Source organism: Siphateles boraxobius, unplaced genomic scaffold, assembly GCF_051911475.1.
Source record: "Siphateles boraxobius isolate OS27281-9 unplaced genomic scaffold, OSU_SipBor_1 26, whole genome shotgun sequence".
In the NCBI taxonomy this organism is placed as follows: Eukaryota; Metazoa; Chordata; class Actinopteri; order Cypriniformes; family Leuciscidae; genus Siphateles; species Siphateles boraxobius.
Genome location: NW_027508876.1, coordinates 25,613,614 through 25,637,493, shown reverse-complemented (window position 1 = coordinate 25,637,493; position 23,880 = coordinate 25,613,614). Strand labels below are relative to the sequence as shown.

Below are 23,880 nucleotides of genomic sequence, written 5' to 3'. Positions count from 1 at the left end.
TTTCGAAAATATGCACCTTTGTATTCTCATAGTAAAAAAAAAAAACATGGTACGGAATGGTATCAGATGGCAACATTATGATAATTTGATACATTACTAAAATAACATGCTCTTGGGCATGTACCATGACAATACTATTGTTTCTGGACATGTACCATGGTGTTCTTTAAAGTTAATGTAAATCTGTAAAACCATGTAAATCCTATAGTACATGAATTAATAATACCACTATCTGATACTATCTTGGATATGTACCAAACTACATTTTCCACTCAGAAATAGTGAAGTGTTCAGAATATTTTTTCCACCCATTTATGGTTCTAGACCCTGAAGGGATTTTGACAGTATTTTTTGCCATACTAAATTTAGCCTGCTTTGAGTCCAAAACACTAAGTATGCATCATTATTAACTTTTGAAAACACTTATAAGCACCGGATTCAAAACTCATGTTTTAAAGGGGACAATTGATCTGGTCTGTTCTCTGACTACCGTTAAGGGCAGTGACAGGGTGATCATTTCTAGCAGAACAAATGCGACCTGAATTGCACACAGAATGATTTCTAAAAGAGATCAATATTGGGTGGTCAGAGTTTCCTTTCTAAATGTTAGAGATACAAACTCACAGGGAAGCCCTTACAAATCCAAAAATATTCTGAATAACTAATGTAATTTATTACATCCATGTTGTGGTAAACCGAAATATTGAATATTCGGAATACCATATGGAAGCTTATTTCATATATATACACACAGTATATAGATAGATATAGATATTAATTAATATAAAAGTGGGAGTTTATATCTCACAGTTCTGAGAAAAAAAGTCAGATTTCTATGGTGGCAGCAAAAGAATAAACAGAAAAAAATAAGCTCCAAAATTACAAACACAAAGACAAACGTCTCTCTTCCTATATTCTAGAACCCTTTAAAGGAATTGCACATCTAGAAAAAAATTAAATAAAGTATGTAAATAAATATGGAGTGAGTCTACCCAAACTAACGTGCTACAGTATTCTGCCAGTGATGTTCTGCCTCAGGCTTTGATTTAAAAGGAATTAATAAGCTATTCTGCACAAAAACATAAGGACTCCAAAAATAAAACTAGAAAAGGACAATGACAGAATAAACACATGAAGGACCATCTTGTCATTTTTCCCTGTGAGTAACTAACACGTGATGGTTTCTGATCTATTCAGCTGAGGGATCCGGGAGAACATAGATAAGAGGTGGTTTATTTGTCCTGAGACAGGAAAAGCTGTGCATTTCCTTTCTATTAGACCGGAGTCTTCACACACACACACACACACACACACACACACACACACACACACACACACACACACACACACACACACACACACACACACACACACACACACACACACACACACACACACACACACACACACACACACACACACACACACACACACACACACACACACAACTAACATCCCCCACTGACGCCAGTGTCCTTCGCTGAGGGAAATAATCTCACCTCTCTAACCTCAACCCTGACTCTGAACCTAACCTTAAAGGGTTAGTTCACCCGAAAATGATAATTCTGTCAGTATTTACTCACCCTTATGTTGTTCCAACCCCGTAAGACCTTCGTTTATCTTCGGAACACTAATTAAGATATTTTTGATGAAATCTGAGAGCTGGATCACTCCTCCATGCTAGTCCGTTTATCAAACGACGAGAATACTTTTTGTGCGCAAAAAAACCTAAAATAACGACTTTATTTCAACTATTCATTTCCTTCTCTGTGGCCTCGAGTCAGTTCACTAGTTTAACAGCGTACGCTTCTGTTGTTATACGTCACACGCATGACCAGCGTTGGCCAATAGTGAGCCTACGTGTGACGTAGCTCTACGCAATCACACTACGTTAACTGACTCGAGGCCCACAGAGAAGGAAATGAATAGTTGTAATAAAGTCGTTATTAGTTTGTTTTGGCGCACAAAAAGTATTCTCGTCGCTTGATAAACTTAAGATTGAGCCACTGTAGTCACTTGGACTATTTTAACGATGTCTTTAATAACTTTTCGGGGCCGGCAAGTTCAATCCCTGAAGAAGCCTATGGAGGAGTGATCCAGCTCTCAGATTTCATCAAAATTTCTTAATTCGTGTTCCGAAGATGAACGAAGGTCTTACGGGGTTGGAACAACATGAGGGTGAGTAAATACTGACAGAATTTTCATTTTTGGGTGAACTAACCCTTTAATATAAACTTCAATCCTGACTCCTTCAAATAAGGTCAGTGCTAAAAATAATAATAAATGTCATTTTACAGTATGGCAAGGGAAATTGACAGTAGACAGTGCAAGGGAATAAATGCAGAAGAAGCTTTTCTAAAATGTTGCTTAGCAGGGTGACTTCACCAAGTAGGACAACATTCCAGTCAACCAATCAGATTTAAGGGAGTTTAAAGTTAGTCATGTTTAGGTTTACAACAAAGATTATAGGGACTTTTACACCATTCTTATTCACCTATCATTTCCCTCTGATTTTAGAGATAACTTATGGGATAGGGTTATGTTTTTGGACAGGGTGAATGTTGAATCAACAAAAGATGTTGATCCAGGAACGTGTCTGACTTGGCAAAATCACGGTGACCTTAACATAGCACTGTGAAAGCTCTGCAAAAACAGAAAGATACATTACGTGTCACAAGGGGCTGCAACTCAGGAAATAGAAGGCAGGATTTAAATGCTGCAGTGTTTTCTCTTTCATTCAACAAAAATTTTAAATACATTTCAGATAAACGGGAAATCAAACACGGGTAGCAGAACAACACAAACATAATGACGAGAACAGACAAAGAATACCTAAAACGTAGGGCTATATCTATTATGTGTTCAGTTCAGTCTAGGCACGTTACACATAGCGTTTCTTAACAAAGTGGGCCTGGCAGCATACAAGGGTTTCTTGTATACAAACAATACCGGATGCGCGCGCATCCAGGAGGCAAAAAAAACGCTATCTGTTATGCCGAGTTCTGTAAAAGAACATTGTAATTAACGTAGATTTCGCATTGTTTGTAATTTCTTGTTGACTCAATAATAAACTGCAATTTCAGAGTTGGATCTGTTTGTTTGTGTTTCATATTAATATAACATTATGTAAAACGTCCAACTGTTTACGAATCAAAATCCGGACATAGGCTACTGCATGCATGTATGAATTATCATGTTAGACTAAGTTAGTAATGTAATAGCCTCTATAGAGCCCGGATTTTCTTTTATATAAGTTAACCTTGTTCACGTTCCTTTACGACCTGCAACATATCATGACTGCACACATATAACGTTAATTTACTGTAAATCAAAGATTTGACGATGGATTATGTGGGAAGCCTTAGTACTACCTCCGACCGTGGCGATTATATTAAAAAACTTACTCTCAGCAATGGTGAAATCTTGCCGGATCCCTACGATCCCTACGATCCCTACGGATCCCTACCTGACGATCTTTGGATTGTGAATGACAAAAAGTGGCCAGCAATTGTATAGCCATATATATATATATATATATATATATATATATATATATATATATATAATTATCTAATTTAGACACCAAGTGTGTATACAAGAGAAATGATTAGAGCGTACAAATCCCTTGATGCATTCAACTACGTGCTATGTGGTCATGTGCAGCTCGTCAAATACTTTGATGCTGCACGGATTTTTGCGTGTTGAGGTCAGATGTGCTCCCCTAGTCAAAGGCAAGCCATTAAAGGAGCCGTATGTAAGAATGTGGCCAAAACTGGTACTGCAATCACTTTCAAATTACTGTAGAGCGGTGTATCCCCTCTCTCTCCTCCCTGACTCGAGGTTGCCAGATAGGCTGCAGGATACAGCACGAACGTAGGCTTCTACAAGAAGCTTTTTCTGTTAATTATGTTTATGCTTCAAATGAGAGATGTTTTGCAAAGTAATTATATATCGCAAAAATGTAGGCTACTAATAGGCGATTAGCCAAATATAATCGTAAAGATGTACGCTCGAATGTGACATTACATTGTTAGAACAGTAGCTGTTAGTCTAACTTGTAACGGTAGGTATCTGTCATTAACGTAAGTACAAGCACAAGCCTCTGTCACTGTGTGTAACCGATAACAAAGATACAGCTATTCATTTAGCTGACGCTATAAGTGAAAGCGACCAGCTGTATTTTTTATCTTACCCTGCAGTACACGTCCATAACGCTAAAATATGTGATGTGAAAGATTACGTGTCATTCTATTATTTTTGGCTGTAGAACTTGCATGATAAACAATAATGGGAGTGCTAATGTTGTTTTCCTCAGCGTCTCAGCATAATAACAGAGAAACGGGCTCTGATAATGCATTGCTAATGTTAGTAATGACGACTCGCCGTTTTTATTACCCAGACAATTCCTTACCTTTTCAATTCGAAGACCTACCTCCTACATATGAGCTAACGTAACTTTGCACGAACATGCATAACTTTGTTCGACTGTCATGAATATTTGAAATGTCCATTTACATCAAGTATAAGTTAGCAAAACATAGATGAATCTTACCTGTCCAGGAGAAAATTAGCAACGTTGGCGTCTGTCTTCAAATTCTTCTCCGTTTTCAGCCGTCTCCATCTTTCAAAGACATCTCCTATACAGATCCTTGTTTTATTTCGGACTTTGTCACGAACTATTTCGGATTCATAATGAGTTTTTTTTTTTGGTTTTGCAACGTTAGACATTTTTTTTATCCGATTCCGACACGTTTGTAGCTGCAGCTGTGGTAACTAGAGCAGAGCTGGCAACCCGGATGCCGCAACACTACTGAATCGTGATTGGTAGATAGGTGAAGGGTGGCACATCAGACCAAAACACAACATGACAACATCAACATCAGTTGAGGGCTGCAACTTCACTTTTTAAATAACAAAATCCTGGCCGGACTACTGTTGTCAGTGATATAAGTATTTGAAATGAACATGATTTCTTAATGTCTAGTGACATATCAGGGCCATTTTATGATTAATTGAAATAAATTTCTTACATACAGCTCCTTTAAAGCCAAGCCTTATGATGCCTGGGTGTATGTCCATAAGGGCCTTGGTTACATCCTAACGGCTAACTGCAAATGCATTGCAGGGTACGTCTATCAAAATGTATCTCCCATCAGAAACGCTTTACTCCGGTACGAAGACCGCGGGTCTTTTGCCTCCTGGTTGCGTGCGCAAGCAGTGATGACGTCGCCGAGAAATCCATGTATATTTTAATCGTTTCCGCGGATCCTTGTGAACGTGGATCATTTTGAAAATGCTGTTGTCGTCTGCATGCGAAAAACGCTAAGGAATTTGGAAAGACATTTCTGTTTTTAGTAGGCCTACATCGTTGTCATGTAAACATACACTCAGACTCAGACAGACCCCTTACATTACGACAGTCAATAGTCTGTTTACATACAGCGACAATTCAAAAGAATGTGTCCAAATGAACTCGAAATCACAGCTATTTAAGGGTGAATATAAAAGACGAGTTCCAAAAGCTGGTGATGCCATAGAAAAAATAATTTTTGGTTCCCCAAAAAACTTTTCAGTCACAGTTCTTTACCAGAACCTAGTGTAAAATTTAGAATGCCATGCAACATACTTTTGCCATGTTTGTATATTTTTCAGGTAAAGATGATATAAATACAGCAACTTTAGTGACCAGTGGGCACATATCTCTTTATATGTGTTTTTTTTATTTTATTAGCCTATTTATTTTGTGTGAATTATTTATTACATTGTACAGCACAGTGGTCAACTGTTTTAACATGTGCTCTATAAATAAATTGGAATTGGAAATTAATTGAATTCTACAACCTCAATGAAACCGTTTGCCTGGTCACTAAAACGGCACAAATTAAACAGTATTAGAGTAAAGTAGGTATAAATTAGGAATAAAGTATTAGAAGCCACTGTGTATAATAATTCTGAATAGCGTACAGATAAAACGCGATAAAGTTAGTTAGGCCTATCTTGCTTTTGGAGGCAGATGCCTGCCGTTTGGGATTGCAGTTGTATAAGACAGTTATGGGAGGTAATTATATACTGAACTACTTTAACAACAGACTTTCAGGCACTCCAGAACAACCAAAACAGCATTTCAGATGCTGTGCAATGAGATTGCTCTGCTGGTTAGTCCAGTTGCAGTTGTCTTATCACAGTCACACGCCTATTGTTTATGATGCGCATCAAGGCATTTATTCAGTTAATGTGTTTCCATAGTTTATGAGCATGTTATCTTATCGGATAAAAAGTTTATCTGACCCAATTGAGCGCATACAATTTTTTAATGCACATTTTGGTATTTCCATCCAGCGATTTTTTTTTTATGCGAATGATGAAAATGCACAATAAATTAGCTGGATGGACAGAACACATGAAGGACTGTCTTTTTCCCAATGAGAAACACATCTGATGGCTTGAGGTTTCTTCAAGGTTTTCTAATTAATTGTAGTTCTTAAACCATCTAGTCACCCAAAATTGTTAATAAGGATGCAGTGACAAGACCTTGGACAAGATGTTAACCTATTTAAGCGGCAACATGAACACACTTGTTAAATGAGTTAACATCTTGAGACATTCATGAGAAAAAAAGATTTAGATATCCAATTTGAGTTACGAAGGTGCCGACTAACTGTCTGAACTGTGCGATGAGATCTAGAGATATGGATCTTACTCTCCATCACACTGAACACATGATCTGACTGAGCACGCTGATTTCTGCGATACCCAACATATCACTTACAAGGCATACCAGGCCGACGAGGTTTTAAATGCCAAATATGTTTGACCAATCATTTAAAGTTTATTATACATAATACCCACTCAAACATCTCAATTACATCTAAATTAATTTCAGTGCCAAACTAGCAAAAAAATACCCATGGCTGCTGTGGGTGTGACGCTGTTGAGATGAGTTATACGGTTGCTGACTTATGAAATCACTGTAAGTCCAGGACAGTATTAACATAACCCACATTTATATCCAGAATGCTGGAGCTTCACAGAGACTTAAAATTGATGCAGAAAGCCAAAGCCATACATATCGCAGGTCCTTATAGCACAAACACAGTCATTAGGTTATGGAGGTGACCTGTTCTACATCAACAGGTGAGAACAACAGGAATTAGTGCAGGTAATTTAATCTCGGGAGAACAGGGATAAGTTGGGAGTTGCATCTGGGACATTTCTATATGACACTTAAAAACACTGAAACTCGTTTGAAGTGAGTGTAGCTAAAACTTAATTGTATTATCTTCTTTTTGATGAGCTTATAGACTCATGTAGACTTATAGGAAAGCTTTTCATGTCGATGAGATTAGTTTCCGGGTTTTTATGCTGAGAAATGGAGCTCAGTCTAACTGTAATCAGATTTTCTTCAAATAAAATATTTCAACACTATAGTGTCCATAAGTTTGGGGTCACTTCGATTAAGAAAAAATCAATACATTTATTCAGCCAGGATGCATTCAATTGATTAAAAGTAAAGACATTTACATTGATACAAAACAAACCTGAAACAAATCTATCACGGTTTCTACAGAAATCTGCATTTTAATGATTTCTGAAGGATCATGTCATGTGACACTGAAGACTGGAGTAATGATGCTGAAAAATCAGCTTTGCATCACAGGGATGAATTACACAAGTATATAATAAAATAGAAAAAATGTATTTATAAACTGTAATAATATTTCACAAAATTACTGTTTTTACTGGATTTTTTGTCAAATAAATCCAGACTTGCTGGGCATAAGAGACTTGTTAAAAAAATATTCTACTCTTACAGACCCCAAACTTTTCGATGGTAGTGTAAACTCAAACATTTCTCACCAAATTCATCTAAAAAGGAATTATCTGAGCTGCGCTATGCACATTATATTGCAGAACTGGAAATACCGTGCCTGGAAATCAGTGAAGAATATCTGATTATGTAATTCAGACCCTTTTAACTTAGTTTGAAAATTATAATACATACATGAATACATGAATGTCCCATTACATTTGCCAAAGTGTGCAGCAAATCATCTCAACCATTCATTCCCAGTGTAACAAATAAACCAGATAATATCATTATACATTTGTATATATTGTTGTTTAAATGTTTCTAATTGCATAATGCATTATGTTTCAAATAATAATTTGAAAAGGAAAATAGAATGTATTCATTTACTGTGTACACAGGAAACAACAAGCTTGTTTTCGATTCCAAAGATAGAAAAGAAATATTTGAAAACAATGTTTTCACTCAGGTCCTGTAATTCTACAGCTGCAACATTCTTTCTTATTATTAACTAACACATATCATGTTGACAGACCAAGCAAAAGAAAGAAGGGCCCATATTTAGTAGTTCATTATAGAACCATGTTATAGCTCTCTCTCTCTCTCTCTCTCTCTCTCTCTCTCTCTCTCTCTCTCTCTCTCTCTCTCTCTCTCTCTCTCTCTCTCTCTCTCTCTCTTTCCATTTCTTATGAAGTGTAGGTTTGTTTGTTGGACTAACCCTTCAATGTGTCATCCGTGAGATGACTGTTAATCAGAGGTGATTTAACTATCTGTGGCTGTCCTGTTTTTGTTAACGGGTGAAGGAAGTGTTTACTTACACACTATCATCTGATGGCTGACAACACACTTCCTGTTTCAGACGCCTGTGTGCTTTGAAAGGTGTTGAGTGAGTGTAAGGTGTCATAAACCATTATAGTCCACAAGCACACAATTGGGCTGTATATGTGTGCGTGATGCTCCTTAACATGAAGATCAATAAACAGAAATGTGTGTGTGTGTGTGTGTTAAATGCATATGGCATTTCTTTGCATACACACAGATGCAAAGCAGCATTCCTGCATATGCAATGCATAAGGGCATTCCTGCAATCCAAGAAACTTTGCTTTAGTCCTTTAGACATAATATTATTTTCCTCCAATGTGTCTTAGAGCAGCACAGTGTGTTTGAGAGCAATGCTGCAGTTTCTGAGACACATCACAGAGAAAGAGTGACAGACAGTGGAGTGTTAAAGTGTTGAAGCTAAAAATATGTGATGCTGGAGGATGGCAACCTTCTGACCGTTTCAGTGAAGTTATGAAATACTGAAATAAACTGGGGCACGACAAGGCAGTTTTTGTGACTTTTACCGAAAGCAAACTGAAGCTGTTTTGAGCTTTCTAAAGATGCATTTGTCACAGGACATGACTATTTAGGTGATCTAAAAATGCTAAAAGGTTATTAAACATTGTGAAAATGGAATGGAAATTAAGAGAACATGATATTGCTTATAAGTATGATACAATATAAATATTTTTTAACAACCCATAAGAACTCGCTGTGACGTGGGTGTCACAAACACTGGTGATTATCTGGAAAGGTCTTTTTAAAGCATTATACCTCACTTTCAACCCAGGAAGTCCCTAAGGGACATTTAAAGGGTAACTAAACACTAAAACAACTTTTTTTAGTTAATGATCTGTAAGAATGGAGCTTCATAAATGCTGTTCATTGATTCCAGTAAATTTTTTGACATTTGGGTTTAAAGTGTTTTAATTCTACAATATATGGTGTAAAAACGTCTGAGTGCTGCCCTCTTCAGGTTGAACGGTGGCTACTGCAGTTGAATTTTCCTATTGGTGGTTGCGGTGGTGTGTAGGCAGGTTCCGTACAGACAGCTGCGTCTCAGGTGCACGCCCCCCTCCGCTGGGCTCTGCCCACTTTTCCAGCATTTTTCAAATATTGCCAGTGGGTGGAGTCAGGCTCTGACCAGGGGTTTAGTTGTGGTTCACCCAGGTTCCATCATGTGACAATGTGTGCATCTTTGTTGCCATGGTAACATTTCCAAAATGGTGGCCTGTCTGGTGTGCACATGTTGCAGTGTCAGCATTTTTTTGGGCGTGCACCTGAGATGCATCTCTCTGTAGGCAAGGGCGTGGTGAGCTGGTGGCTGCTTATGTCACAGGGCACCACAACATCCAATAGGAAAATTCAACTGCAGTAGCCACCGTTCAACCTGAAGAGGGCAGCACTCAGACGTTTTTGCCCCATATATTGTAGAATTAAAACACTTTATACCCAAATACCAAATATCCAAAAAATTACTTGAATCAATGAACAGCAATAATAAAGCCCCAGTCTTACAGATCATTAACTAAAAAAGTTGGTTTAGGGTTTACCTTTTCATGAAATGTATTTTGAAAATATTTTGCATACCTGTAACTAAAACAGGTATGCAACATATGGTATAAAACACCATATTTATTTTTATTCAGTTTGCACATTTTCAAGTTGTGAAAAAATAATCTAAAAATTAATTTCTGATTAAACCGTATACCTGAAAAGGTCACAGTTATGGTCACAGTTATGTGGTTTTGAAATATGTGGCAAAGCAAATAAAATCCAAAAACTATTAAGTTTTTTTTTTAAATGTATCTTCCCTAACTCTTTGAAAATGTTGTGGGAAAGAAAAAAACTTTTATTTAGCAAGAACATTTTGTGAAATATATGTAACATTACAGATCTTTGACAAGGAGTGGTTGTATTTAAGAAACAACGACAGAAACATGTTTTAAGTGGTCCATTTAGTCTGTTTTATATGCCCCATAATTTTCCTATAAGGGGAAATTGGTCCGGGTTCTTATGGGTTAAATTAGAAATATGCAAAATATCGCACAATTTTAGTCCATTGAATACAAAGTAAATATTTAGTGGTTATTTCTTTACCATACCTCTACTGACATCTCCTGGTAAAACTAAGAATCACGTCGTCTAGTCATTTTAAAATGTAAAATATGCCCATTCTCTCCGTTTTCCAGATACTAATGATATTTAAGTTGACATATAATAAATATAAAAGTCAAGCATATTTTTGACTTCAAGAATTAATGTTGAAATAGAATAAAAAATAAAAATACTTAATAAAGGGCGGGGTTTACTGTCTCTGACCAATCCCAAACTACAACTCCACGATTCTTCCTTGTACGTCATCTGACTCCTCCCACTAGCGACAGTGTGAGCGTTTTGATCTAAGCTACTCAGTTCAGTTCATTTCTGCGTAATCGCACTTACTTGTTTTAATAAACTTTCTTTTTTGTTTCTGGATACAAATCATCGTAAAATGCAAGGACTAAGGTATGACCAGAACTGCATATATTATATTTCATAGCTATTTTATAGTAGATATTGACAGTGAAATGTTGCACAATACATTGTGTCGAGGAAGTGAAGCAAATTGATTTTCATTCATATGATTCAATATTTCTGATGGTTTGAATACACGACTGACCAGACATGACTGGGCAAAAACGAAGGATTATGAAAACATGTTTTATTACTTTTGAATTGAGCACGCGAAACTAGTTCTATGATTTCAAATCAACGCCCATAGAAACCAAGTTGAGTAATATGAAATAGAATTACCTTTATCCTTTCCTTTTCCCCTCAGAAATATGTTTCGTCCGTGGTCATCTGATGCCAGACTTGACGGTAAAACTGTTATAATAACTGGAGCTAATACTGGAATTGGCAAAGAGACAGCCATTGACCTGGCAAAAAGAGGTAGGCAACCCTATTTCTATTAAGTTTCGTATTAATATATTGTCATATGGAAAAATGTTGTCTTTTTGGCATTCTGCTGTCATTTCTTTAGGAGCACGGATCATTATGGCATGCCGAGATCTGGAAAAAGCAGATGCAGCCCTGAAGGAAGTTAAGGATGCTTCAGGAAACCAGGATGTTGTTACCAACAGACTTGACCTGGCAGATTCCAAATCAATCAGAGAATTTGCAGAAAAAATCAATAAAGGTGAGTTATAAAATTTCTCTATAAATGTCTTCCTCATATAGCAATACACTGATGCATCTGGAATTGTCTTTCAGAGGAGAAACAAGTCAACATCTTAATCAATAACGCTGGTGTGATGGTTTGTCCTTACGGAAAGACAGCAGATGGTTTTGAAATGCAAATAGGGGTGAACCACATGGGTAAGCGTATCTAACTTGTCCAAATCTGTTGCCTTTTTTAACTTTAAAAAAAATTAAGGGAGACATCAGAGCTGTCCTTCTTCCTGTAGGTCACTTCCTGTTGACATACCTGTTATTGGATTTAATTAAAAGATCAACTCCGGCAAGGATTATTAATATCTCGTCCATGGCACACCAATGGGGGACCATCAACCTGGAGGACATCAACAGTGAGAAGAACTATGATAAAAACAAAGCCTACAGCCAGAGCAAGCTGGCAAACATTCTGTTCACTCGCTCGCTGGCCAAAAGACTAGAAGGTCTGTCTCATAAAAAAACGACATTTACACTGTATGTTTTTTTTATGTAAATGTTTAAGCACTATGTTTTTAATATGTATATATTTTATTATTTTAAAATGTATTATTGTATTATTCTTTAGTGTCGAAATAATCTTGAATTTTTTCACTCAATTAACTTTTTAATAATTATTTAAATATCACTAAAATGCCCAAACCAGCTTCATAGAACTAAAATAGATTATAAAATGTAATTTTAAATAATATAATATAATAAAAAATAATATAAGATCAAAATAAAAACACATTTTAAATTAATTTCTGTGACATTTTTGCCCCTGAATAATACCTGACCCTGTCGTGGGTTGTGCATTTGTACTTTACATTATTCTAGTCCAATGATATGATGTTTGATGCTTTCTCGTCTGGTCTTGTGTGGCGTCTCAGGTACTGGATTAACAGTGTATGCTCTCCATCCTGGTGTGGTTCAGACTGAACTGTGGAGGCACTTGAATAAAGCTCAGCAAGCTGCCATGTGGTTGGCAAAACCCTTCACCAAAACATCTGTGCAGGGAGCTCAGACCACCATCTACTGCGCCGTGGCCCCTGAACTGGAGACAGAGAGCGGCAAATATTACAGGTCAGTGGAATTTCATCTCAATCTCAACATTTTGCCGAAGTTTTACCGAAATTGCAGTAGATACCATGTAATTTCATCTACCTATAGTACAGCGTGAATACCCATAAGTCCAAAAGGTCATGTTCTGTTATCTCTCAGTTCATTATCATTATCATACAGTTTTCAGTTACTGCTGATAATCTTTTAACTCTGATGTCATGATGTTTCATAAAACTAGCAGCTACAGTTCAGTCATGTTTTAAATAGTCGATTAGACTTTGAGCTGGATCCTGTTCTGGAAAAGGTCTGATTTTGGGTTTGGTTTTAAACAATAAGGCATTATTAATAAGTGCACAACATGGTGACAGTGCATGCGTGTGAGAGTGACAGAGCGACACAGAGCGAGCGCCAGTTTATGCAGATGTATTTGGAGGTTATGTATTGCTATTGGCCCTCAACATATTTTTGACCATTCAGCTTTCTTTAGTTCAAAATCACTCTGGTTGGTCGTTGCTTATTGTTTTGAGCGCAGTGAGTAGTTTAGTTACTATCGCCAAAATGTAAAAAAAAAAAAAAAAAAAAGACAGTCAAGCATATTTACATTTTTCATATCCGCGAGTAAAGCTGATGGTGTGTCTGATCAAAAGAGATCCAGAGAAGATGGAACTGCACACCTGGATAGCGGGAGACACAAGCAACGAGAGTTCGATGTTATGAAAGAGGCAATACACATAACATAACAATACACTAGGCTGTAGTTAGTGCCGTGCAGAAACTTGTGAATGATGCTTTTATTGTGCCATCACCGTTTAGTGATTGTATTTTCCGGGAAAACTGAAGTTGTATGTTCAACGTCGGTCGTAGCGCCTTTTAAATGCTGTTTTTCATCCTGCAATTATTCATTTACAAATGAAGCACTGCTGTTAGACAATGGTAGCACATTCTCACCTGTTTTCTGCTCTCCACGCAGTGACTGTGCTCCTGCTAAATGCTCCCGGGCTGCCATGGATGATGAGATGGCCCAGCGCCTCTGGGAACTCAGCTGTAAGATCCTCAGCATCACATGGGAATGAAAACTTAACTCTCTTCCTGATGACTTCAAGTTTTATTGCAGTCTGCCCGAGATTAGCCCATTTGTCAAAAACAGAAAAACTACTAGTTTATATTAACATAAAATCAAAATGAGAACTGGCTTGAAAGACTACCAAATATAATCATCACTTATTTTACATTATGGGCTTTACATTATGTAAAATTTAAAACGTATATTTTGTAGTTTTTGGTTTCAGGTTGCTTATATATAATAATTAAAGTACATATTTATGCACTAAAGGATGTATTAGATGCCCGATTCAGGTGGTTGTAAATGCACTGAGAGAATATGTGAATATATTTAATACATCTGAGTTTTTGTATCCTAGTATTTGCAATAAAAGGATATGGATATTTGTACATATATTTGTTTAATATGTCTCATATTTTATATTGGATATTGTACTTTGAATTTTACACACATATATATATATATATATATATATATACATATATATATACATATATATTATATATTATCGATATACAAATATACATTGTATGCATATATACAGACATTGGTGCTGTCAAATCGATTATATATATATATATATATATATATATAAGTGATGTCACAGCTATATTTTTATAAACTTTTATGTTACATGTGATTAATCAATATATATATATATATATATATATATATATATATATATATATATATATATATGATACTATAAAAAGATGCCAGTGCAGCAACTCTTCCTGACTTGGTATCCATGGCAATCTATCATCTTTATTTTCACCCTGACCCAGTCACCATGACAACATCTAATCAGCTCTGCCTTCCCCTCACCCAGTCTCCATGACGACCTTCAACTGCAGCTTTTCTAGACCCGTCACCATGACAACAACTCATTGCCCAATAGTGATGCAGGGGAATTTGAAAAATGGTCACTAGCACCACCTAGTGGCCAACAAACAAATGACACAGCCTGTCATATCTTATTTCTCAGAAGAAAATAAAATTATTAAATAAAATAAAAACCATGTTTCAAGTAAGGTACTCTTTGATACAGTCAAATAAGAGCTGTGCAAACAAAAGAGTGCGATAATAATTTGAGGCCCCAACTGGCAAATCACAAGAGTTATGAGAATGGAAGCCACTTTTGTTGGGGCAATTAACCACTGAGGTAATTGAAAGGCATGAATGGAGCTCTGTGTTCAGTAATGAACTTGCATGTCATTCTCTCCTCACATCACTCTGTCCTGATGGAGCAAAAGAAGCAGAAACCGCGACGTAAGTCCTGTTTCCGACTCTAACATAGCATTTGAGCTGAAATAGTTTATTATGTGCAGGGATTTTAGTCTATTATTTATTCACTCTAAAGGTTCCAATCAGAACCAAAGGGGTTTTACAGTCTGGTGGCCATTTGATAACCATTTAAACAAACCTTTTATTCTCTAGTTGTTTATAAACCATCTTGCTTTAAAGACCCCAGAAATATGCTAGGCCTACTAACCTGAAGAACCAATAATGTGAAAGCAATAATGTTTTTAAAGCTGCGTAGTTACGGAACGATCCTGAACTGTAAAAAGCCTTCACATGCTTGTAGAACTTGTTATTACAACGTAAACTCATCATTTTCTAAAAAGCTAACTTGTACCATGCAGCCGCTGTACCACGTGACCACTGCAAAAGGTGTGTTCGACTTGAAGCGGCGCTGTGCCGACAGATCGATGTATGATGTCAAATTAGAGAGCAGATGAAGCTTTATTTATGATAATTACGACATGCCGTGATTGCAGCATAATCTCCAAAGAAACATAATGCCAAGGAGACCGGGGATGGTTGTAACACGGGTCAGTTGTAACAATTCCAATCTGTCCAATCAGGAACTAGTTACAAATCAACTGATTCACTTCGCACGTGTTCAGTTTAGTTCTTATTCCACATATGATAAAGTAGAGCCCTGTGGCAGACACAGCACATGTTACAGTGGAAAAAACAATTTTGAGGTAAGAAAGTTACTTTTTTTTACTTTTTTTGTTTTTGTTATGGGAATTTCTGCTTTGTAGTTAAACTCATCAAACTTTTATTATGTTTATTGTGTGTCTGTGTAGATATTTTAGAAGGGGGCAATTGTTACAGTGTGTGGGGGCAATTGTAACACTGAGAAATAACTCCTATTAACCCACTTTATCTCAAATAAAAGCCTACCTTATTGCTGTTGTATTTAATAATGTTACTTAAGAGTTTTTTTGTATATGGTTCAAATATTTTTAGATGTCAGGCATCACACGCATTATATAAAAAAAATTATGTTAATTGATGATTTGTTAATACTGGAGCAAACATTTATTTTAATACACCCTTTTAAAATGAAGTTTTACAATAGAATTTAGTGAAATATGTTCATTTTTTAACAGAAAAGTATGTCAACACACACAAACAAGCTTATTACAATGGGCCTTGTGGCTCGGGTGCAATTGTAACACAGTGCTACAATTGCCCCCGATACTGCAGCCATGACAAAATCTTATATGCTAGCTAGCCCAACCTGTATTAGCATAGGTTGTTCATGTTTGTTTTTAATCAATAACCTAGGGATAAAATGTATATACGTTTAAATTCACAGACATCTAAACTTTAGACAGCAGAAGAAAAATACTGTACATCCAAAAAATAACTTTCATACCTCAAAATCAGTTTGTCGTTAACAACTTCTGCTAAAGTTGAAAATTTCTCGCTTCTTTTCCACAGATAGAGAGAGAACCCTACTGGGCATGTACAGATTAAGTGTCATCCCTCTAGCTTGTTTCTGATTGGAGGAATTGAGTGTGTTACAATCGCTCCATGTTACAATTGCCCCCGGTCTCCCTATGTTACAACTAACCCAGATGGGGTGAATTGTAACATTTCACTCCTCGTGTTTGAAACTAAACCATGAATTTTCTGTTTGTGTTGCAAAGATAATAGCTATATGCCATTTAATAGCAGACACTTGTAACTAGTTTGGATCACATTTTGAACACACTGACTTCAAAGTACAAGATATAGACAGAAAGGTCAAAATTGTTACAACCATCCCTGGTCTCCCCTATACAGCCAAATACTTTTGAAGAGGATTCTTTGCTGCAATCTGATTAAGTCCAAATAAAGAACCTTTATTTATGAGAGTTTTTTGCAACTTTTTTCATAAGCCTATTAATTATGTGGGATATTGCTGCGTTCACGCCATGTCGTAATACCGTAACTATTCTGACTTGTAAAAATCATTTTTTTGAAAGCTAAGACTTTGTACCACATGACATTATTTTGAGCAAAATAAACATTTAAGTCCGTAACCGAGGACATGAACAGCTCCAAGTAGGCCTACATCACGTGTTGTCTTATCATCTCTTACGGCAATTACGACATTTCAACGCAGCATAATATAAACCTTCATTTAAATTGAAATTGAACTTTTTATGAAATACAGATCAGATCATGTGACTGATTTGGCTATTTAATGTTCTGGGAACACAGTTAAAATAACTTCAACAATTATTTAATTAATAATTATAATTACCTCACTGGATGCCCTGCCTTTTTATAGCCTATCTAATAATGCTGCAACATTCAAAACGATTTTAATAAAATAAAGCTAAATAACTTATTTTATAATGCATTATTTAATAACTCATGCATCAAGGTTAATTAAAGCACACTCCTATAAAAACAGGAACACTGCGTGATTTGCGTTTGTGGATTTTGTCCATCTAAATATAATTTTGTGCGTGTGCCCGTCAGTGGTCGCCCTCGGCTTATTCCCTGTAGATTTTCACGTAAAAATGCGTCAGGATATTCAAATACTCCGCATGCATTATGCTCTTTTTACAAAAGTATAGTTATTACTTTTCATGCTTCAACCACAATACTGATATAGAGAAACGCTATTTGTTAATTTAATCCATTTAGCTCCCCCTTAACTTTTTCCCTTTAATCCTTCGAAATGCCGCTGAACATGGCTGGATGCACCACAGACTGCGTGGAGAAGCCGATCTCCATCTGCTTCCAGAAGTTCGGCCGCTTTGTGGGAACTTACCCGTGGTGGTTCTTCATCTCTCCTCTGGTGATCTCTGCGGTGCTGGGGAGTGGGTTTTATTTCTTAGAAGAACGTGAGGCCAATGACATTGAGGATCAGTTCACACCTGTGAACGGTCCTGCCAAACTGGAGAGGCAGTTTGTGCAGGAAAACTTTCCGCAGAACGACTCGGTGTTCTCCAACCAAAGACTCTACACGGATGGAGTTTACGCGTCCTTCATAGCGGTATCAAGATCCTCCAACATCCTCACAGATGCTGCCTTTCAGGAGATAGTCACTTTAGACAGGAAGGTTAAGGAGCTGAATGTAGCTATGGGTCACGAGGTGCTCACTTTTGAGGGACTTTGCGCAAGACGGTACAAGAAATGCATACCTAACAAGATACTGGATATTTACAAATATTATGGTAACAATTTAGAAAAGACCGAGCTCACCTTCCCGTTCTTTCGTTTCGGATTCTCGCACATTTTCCTGGGCTATTCGGTTGGTGGAGTGAATATAAACTCCACTGTTATTAAAAGTGCACAGTCAGTGCGCCTGTTATATTTCCTGAAGGAGGATAATCGTACCAGAACAGACTTATGGCTGTACGAATTCCTTAAGGTTTTCCCATCTAATTTATCACTAAGCTTCATTAAGGTAGGTCATATTTTATTTATGTAGCTGTTACTGTTTGAGGACTTTATTGATTGTAAAAATGTATTGGTCAGTATTGCTGATAGCTGTTGTTTAAAGTGGGTTTATGTTTGTTAAAATGCTCTTCTGATGTAACTATTCTTATTAGCTAAATCTGAAATGAGGATGTCAGTATGATAATGATAATGTATGTCAGTATGATAATTTTCCTCAGGTGACCCATTCCACATCTCTGTCAAGGCAGGTGGAATTTGAGGCAAACACAAGGGATGTGATTCCCCTCTTCTCTATCACATACGTCATTGCCATTGCATTCTCAATTCTTTCTTGTTTGAGGTAGGCTATGTAAATCGGAATATTTAGGCTACTTTTGATGACTAGTCTAGTTAGGGTGATTTTAATGCAAACCTGATTTGTTCAACTCCAGAATCCCTACTGTATTCAAAATGAATGAAGGAAGCTTGTATGAAAATGATTCGAAATAAGATTAATTCTAAGATTCGTATGTTGTATGTAACCATGAGAAATTCTTTAAAATATATTAAAATATGTTTAATCTGTTTTCCAGGTTTGACTGTGTCAGAAATAAAGTATGGGTTGCCACATTTGGGGTGCTCTCCGCTGGACTGGCTGTTCTGTCAGCTTTTGGGATGATGTTACACATTGGTGTCCCATTTGTCATGACAGTTGCTAATTCTCCATTTCTTATATTAGGTAATAACTTCATATATATGTAAAACCATTGCTGTACTATGTTAAAGGATTAGTTCACCCAAAAATTAAATTCTATCATGAAATCCTCATGTTGTTCCAAACCTGTAAGACTTTGTTCATTTTCGGAACTCAAATTAAGATATTTTAATGAAATCTGAGAGCTTCTGTACCTCCATTGACATACGCAACTAACATTTTGACACTTAAAAAAGTTCATAGATTGTAAAACTAATCCATATGAATCGAGTGGTTTAGTCCAAATTTTCTGAAGAGATATGATCGCTTTATTTGATGAAGAATTTTAGGCTTTTATTCACATTTAAATATTGATCCGTGTACATAAAAAAAGCTAAACCAAACCTGCTTGACGCACAAGAACAAACCTCATTGGTTCTTGCAGAAGCTCAAACGTGCTGCGTAACAAGAGAATGAAGCTCATTGGTTCTCGCACATCAAGCGGACATGTTTGAACTTCCGTTTCCACAACTGATGTGTGAGTTGATGAATGTTTATATGTGAATAAAAGCCTAAATTCAATCTGTTCATCATACAAAGCGATCGAGTCTCTTCAGAAAATTTGAAATAAACCGCTCAATTCATATGGATTAGTTTTATGATTTCTATATTAACTTTTTGAAGCGTAAAAGTGGTAGTTGCGTAGCTATCAATGGGGACAGAGAGCTCTCAGATTTCATTAAAACGATCTTCATTTGTGTTCCAAAGATAATCGAAAGTTTTACAGGTTTGGACATTTTTTTGGGTGAACTATCCCTTTAATGTTTATTATCAGATTAAACAGGGATTTTCTGATGTGTTTTAAATAGGGATCGGAGTGGACGACATGTTCATCCTCATTTCCTGCTGGCAGCAGACGAATGTTCATGATCAAGTAGAGACTCGACTGTCTAAAACGTACAAAGAGGCGGCCATTTCGATCACCATCACAACGCTCACGGACGTGCTCGCTTTCTACATCGGCCTCATGACGCCCTTCCGCTCTGTCCGCTCCTTTTGCTTGTACACCAGCACCTCCATCCTCTTCTGCTACATCTACAGCATCACATTTTTCGGAGCGTTCCTCGTTCTTAACGGACGGCGAGAGAACAGCAGCAAGCACTGGCTGACCTGCAAGGAAGTACCAGAGGACTGCCCTATAGGTCAGTCGAAGTGGTATGAATTATGTTGCGTGGGAGGCGCTTACGACCCTCATACCGGCAAGGAGGAGGTACAGCCAATGAATCACTTCTTTAAAAAATACTACGGCCCTTTTCTGACAAAATCGTGGACAAAGGTCTTTGTGATTGTGCTTTATTGCATCTATTTGATTATCAGCATTTATGGCTGCTTCCAAATTCAAGAAGGAATCGATCTTCGTAATTTGGCAGCTGATGATTCTTATGTGGTAAAATACTACGACAACGAAAAGGCATACTTCTCTGAATATGGCCCAAACATTATGGTTGTTATCCGACGAGAATTTCCGTACTGGGATGAAAAGTACATGTCAGATCTTGAAACTTGCATTGAAGATTTCAAAAATTTATCTTTCATTGAAAAGGATATATTCACATCCTGGATCAAATCATACAAGTACTATGGATATCACTCAAAACTCAATCTGAGTTCTGAAGATGTCTTCAAAGATAATTTGGGATCATTTCTGAGATTTTATTCCGATTTCAAACAGGACGTCAATTTCACCAACAACTCCATTCACGCGTCTCGCTTTTTCATCCAGACCGTAAATATCTCTACTGCCCTGGATGAGATGAATATGTTGAATAAATTAAGAGAGACAGCACAAAAGTGCCCTGTTCCTTTACTGGTTTACCACCCTGCCTTCATCTACCATGACCAGTATGCAGTAATAGTCACCAACACAATCCAGAATATTGCGGTTACGACGGCCGTAATGTTGCTCATCTCCCTTTTCCTCATCCCAAACCCTCTGTGCTCTCTCTGGGTGACTTTTTCTATCGCATCGGTCATTGTGGGCGTCACTGGTTTCATGGCATTGTGGGATGTTAATTTAGACACCATCTCCATGATCATTCTTGTTGTCTGCATTGGTTTTTCTGTAGACTTCTCAGCTCATATATCTTACGCCTTTGTCTCCAACAAAAAGCCCAGTGCGAATGAAAAGGCAGTAGAGGCCTTGTTTCATTTAGGTTACCCTATTTTGCAGGGGGCTGTGTCTACTATTCTTGGGGTGGTAGTGTTGTCTGCTTCCAAGAACTACATCTTTAGAACTTTCTTTAAAATTATGTTCTTGGTAATATTCTTTGGTCTCTTCCATGGCTTAACTTTTATCCCAGTTTTTCTGACCTTTTTTGACATGTGTAGTGGCACACCAGCTAAGAAGAAACCAGGCCCAGAAGAGCAGGCCATGAAGAACAACCACATAAATAATGTTCAAGCAATGGCAAGGGATGGTGAGGTGAAAGAGCGGGAAATTTACGACAATCGCAATTTTCAACCCGACAACCACCGAACATGTCAGTCTCAGCCGTGCTCTGCCATATGGATGATAACCGGCAATAATCATCATGTCCAAGAAAATCAGATGTGTGTGGCGAGCACCATCCCAATGTTCAGAGTGGACAGTCAGACCTATGAGGTTCACATGTATACACCCTCTGATGATACCATGTTAAGAGTCAACTGTCAATCAAAAGGTCAAAACTCTGAATTTCACAATTGTGTCTTAGGAAATAGCAACCACATTCAAGATTCAAATGTTCCCACTCTTAACTGTTCTGATTTGGCTATTTTGTAAAATCCTTATACTTCATTTTCTTCTGAATATATCCTGTTTGTATGTGTACTACATTCATATGTTTAAAATTACTAATTTAATTTTTCTAATGTTATATAAATCAACAAGACAACAACGTTGCATTTTTTCTGCAAAAATATACCTGGGCCAATGGTTTTAGGACTTTTGGGGGGTTTCAGGAATTAGATGGCCAGATTAATCTGTAAAAAAAAATATTTTAAAAAGCCAAAAACAACTTTTAAAAATATGTTTACAAAATGCATCACAGATGTAAGCAATGTACACCTAAATGAAACAACAATTAGACTTGTTTACGAAACACAAATTTGTCTAAATCGTTAATTAAAACTTAATAAATTGTCAAATTCAATTGAATGCAACAATTTACGTAAAAATGGGTTTAAATGGATTTAAACAGAAATGTATTGTTTCATGAACGAGCCCCAATCTCTCAGAAAATATTTAAATGTCTTATTTTTGCTGGATATGCAAATATTTCTATTTAGTTGTATATGAATAGTACAATTTTGTAGTTTTTCTTAATTTTTGTGAAATAAACTAACTCAATGCACAAATGTAACCATATTTTGCTCTGTATTTATGAGAGGTTTACAATGTTTTCTTATGGATTGTTCAATGTGTAAAAACTCATTAAAGACATAACTAAATACCCAGAATGACTATTTTTGTTGGCTTATTTAAACAGCCACAAAATAATTCCTGCCTTTTATATTTTCACTGTGTTTTTAAATATATACTTTCCCTTTGCTTCTGTACCGCACGTGCTGTTGTGCTTTCTTTGAGAAAAGAGGATTGCCTGAATGGATTACAAGAACTGTGAATATTTTCATCTATTACACCAGTTTTGTTTAGTATTTTTCATATTTATGACTGGTTGAGGATTATCATTTTAGGGAGAATATAAATTTCTATAAAAAACTATAATGTTTAATTCACTCAATGTTTACAGTGTTTCATGAGCCTATTTCTGCACATAGCTTAAAGCTCCAGTAGATAACTTTTGTAACCAGATATTTGTTAAAACTGTCATTATGTCCTGACAGTAGAATATGAGACAGATAATCTGTGAAAAAATCAAGTTCCTCTGGCTCCTCCCTGTGGTCCTATTTCCATTTGCAGAAATACACCGCTCCCGGTCAGAAACAACCAATCAGAGCCAGGAGGAATGTCTTAGCAGTGTCAATCACGCTCGTGTACGCGCTGATCACCCCTCTCTTGCACAGCGCGACTGCGTACTGTCGTTCGTGACTCTCCTGTTCGAACTCGTTCATCCAAATGAGCGAATCTTTTTTCGAGTCATTTCGTTCATTCAACGAACGAAATGACTCGAAAAAAAGATTCGTTCATTTTGAACGAGTCTTTTTCGGAGTGATTTCGTTCATTCAACGAACGAAATGACTCGAAAAAAGATTTGTTCATTTTGATGAACGAGTTCGAACAGGATAACGAACGTGCATCACAGAACAGAGCAAGGCGAGCATTTGTGCTTATAAAACTTAAAGTTTTTTATTTATTTTTGGAATGACTGATCGTTTCGCTAGATAAGACCCTTATTCATCGTCTGGTACCGTTTAAAGCCCTTTGAAGCTGCACTGAAACTGTCATTTGGTCCTTGAAACGTTTGTGTCCTATTGAACTCCATTATATGGAGAAAAAGCCTGGAATGTTTTCATCAAAAACCTTAATTTCTTTTCGACTGAAGAACATCTTGGATGACATGGGGGTGA

General features: G+C 36.8%; 2 protein-coding genes across 2 annotated transcripts; both read left to right on the top strand.

The window, feature by feature from the left end:
• The first annotated feature begins 10,991 nt into the window (after positions 1–10,991).
• Positions 10,992–14,342, top strand: rdh12l (retinol dehydrogenase 12, like). The gene is made up of 7 exons (XM_077245169.1): positions 10,992–11,137; positions 11,451–11,563; positions 11,655–11,810; positions 11,885–11,989; positions 12,079–12,288; positions 12,715–12,907; positions 13,857–14,342. Exons 1-7 carry the CDS (start codon positions 11,124–11,126, stop codon positions 13,957–13,959), a joined length of 894 nt encoding a protein of 297 aa, XP_077101284.1. The 5' UTR covers positions 10,992–11,123; the 3' UTR covers positions 13,960–14,342.
• Positions 14,343–15,124: 782 nt separating this feature from the next.
• On the top strand, positions 15,125–22,806 carry ptchd3a (patched domain containing 3a). The gene is made up of 5 exons (XM_077244079.1): positions 15,125–15,218; positions 17,945–18,645; positions 18,857–18,978; positions 19,211–19,356; positions 20,181–22,806. Exons 1-5 carry the CDS (start codon positions 15,125–15,127, stop codon positions 22,130–22,132), a joined length of 3,015 nt encoding a protein of 1,004 aa, XP_077100194.1. The 3' UTR covers positions 22,133–22,806.
• Positions 22,807–23,880: the final 1,074 nt, after the last annotated feature.

Excerpts from the sequence above, each read along its gene's own strand:
- rdh12l (XM_077245169.1), top strand. Across the intron at positions 11,564-11,654 it reads CATTGACCTGGCAAAAAGAG|GAGCACGGATCATTATGGCA; the intron begins GTAGGCAACCCT and ends TCATTTCTTTAG. Across the intron at positions 12,289-12,714 it reads GCTGGCCAAAAGACTAGAAG|GTACTGGATTAACAGTGTAT; the intron begins GTCTGTCTCATA and ends GTGGCGTCTCAG.
- ptchd3a (XM_077244079.1), top strand. The coding sequence starts at position 15,125 with ATGAATGGAGCTCTGTGTTCAGTAATGAACTTGCATGTCATTCTCTCC. Across the intron at positions 15,219-17,944 it reads AAAGAAGCAGAAACCGCGAC|ACTGCGTGGAGAAGCCGATC; the intron begins GTAAGTCCTGTT and ends GATGCACCACAG. Across the intron at positions 18,646-18,856 it reads TATCACTAAGCTTCATTAAG|GTGACCCATTCCACATCTCT; the intron begins GTAGGTCATATT and ends AATTTTCCTCAG.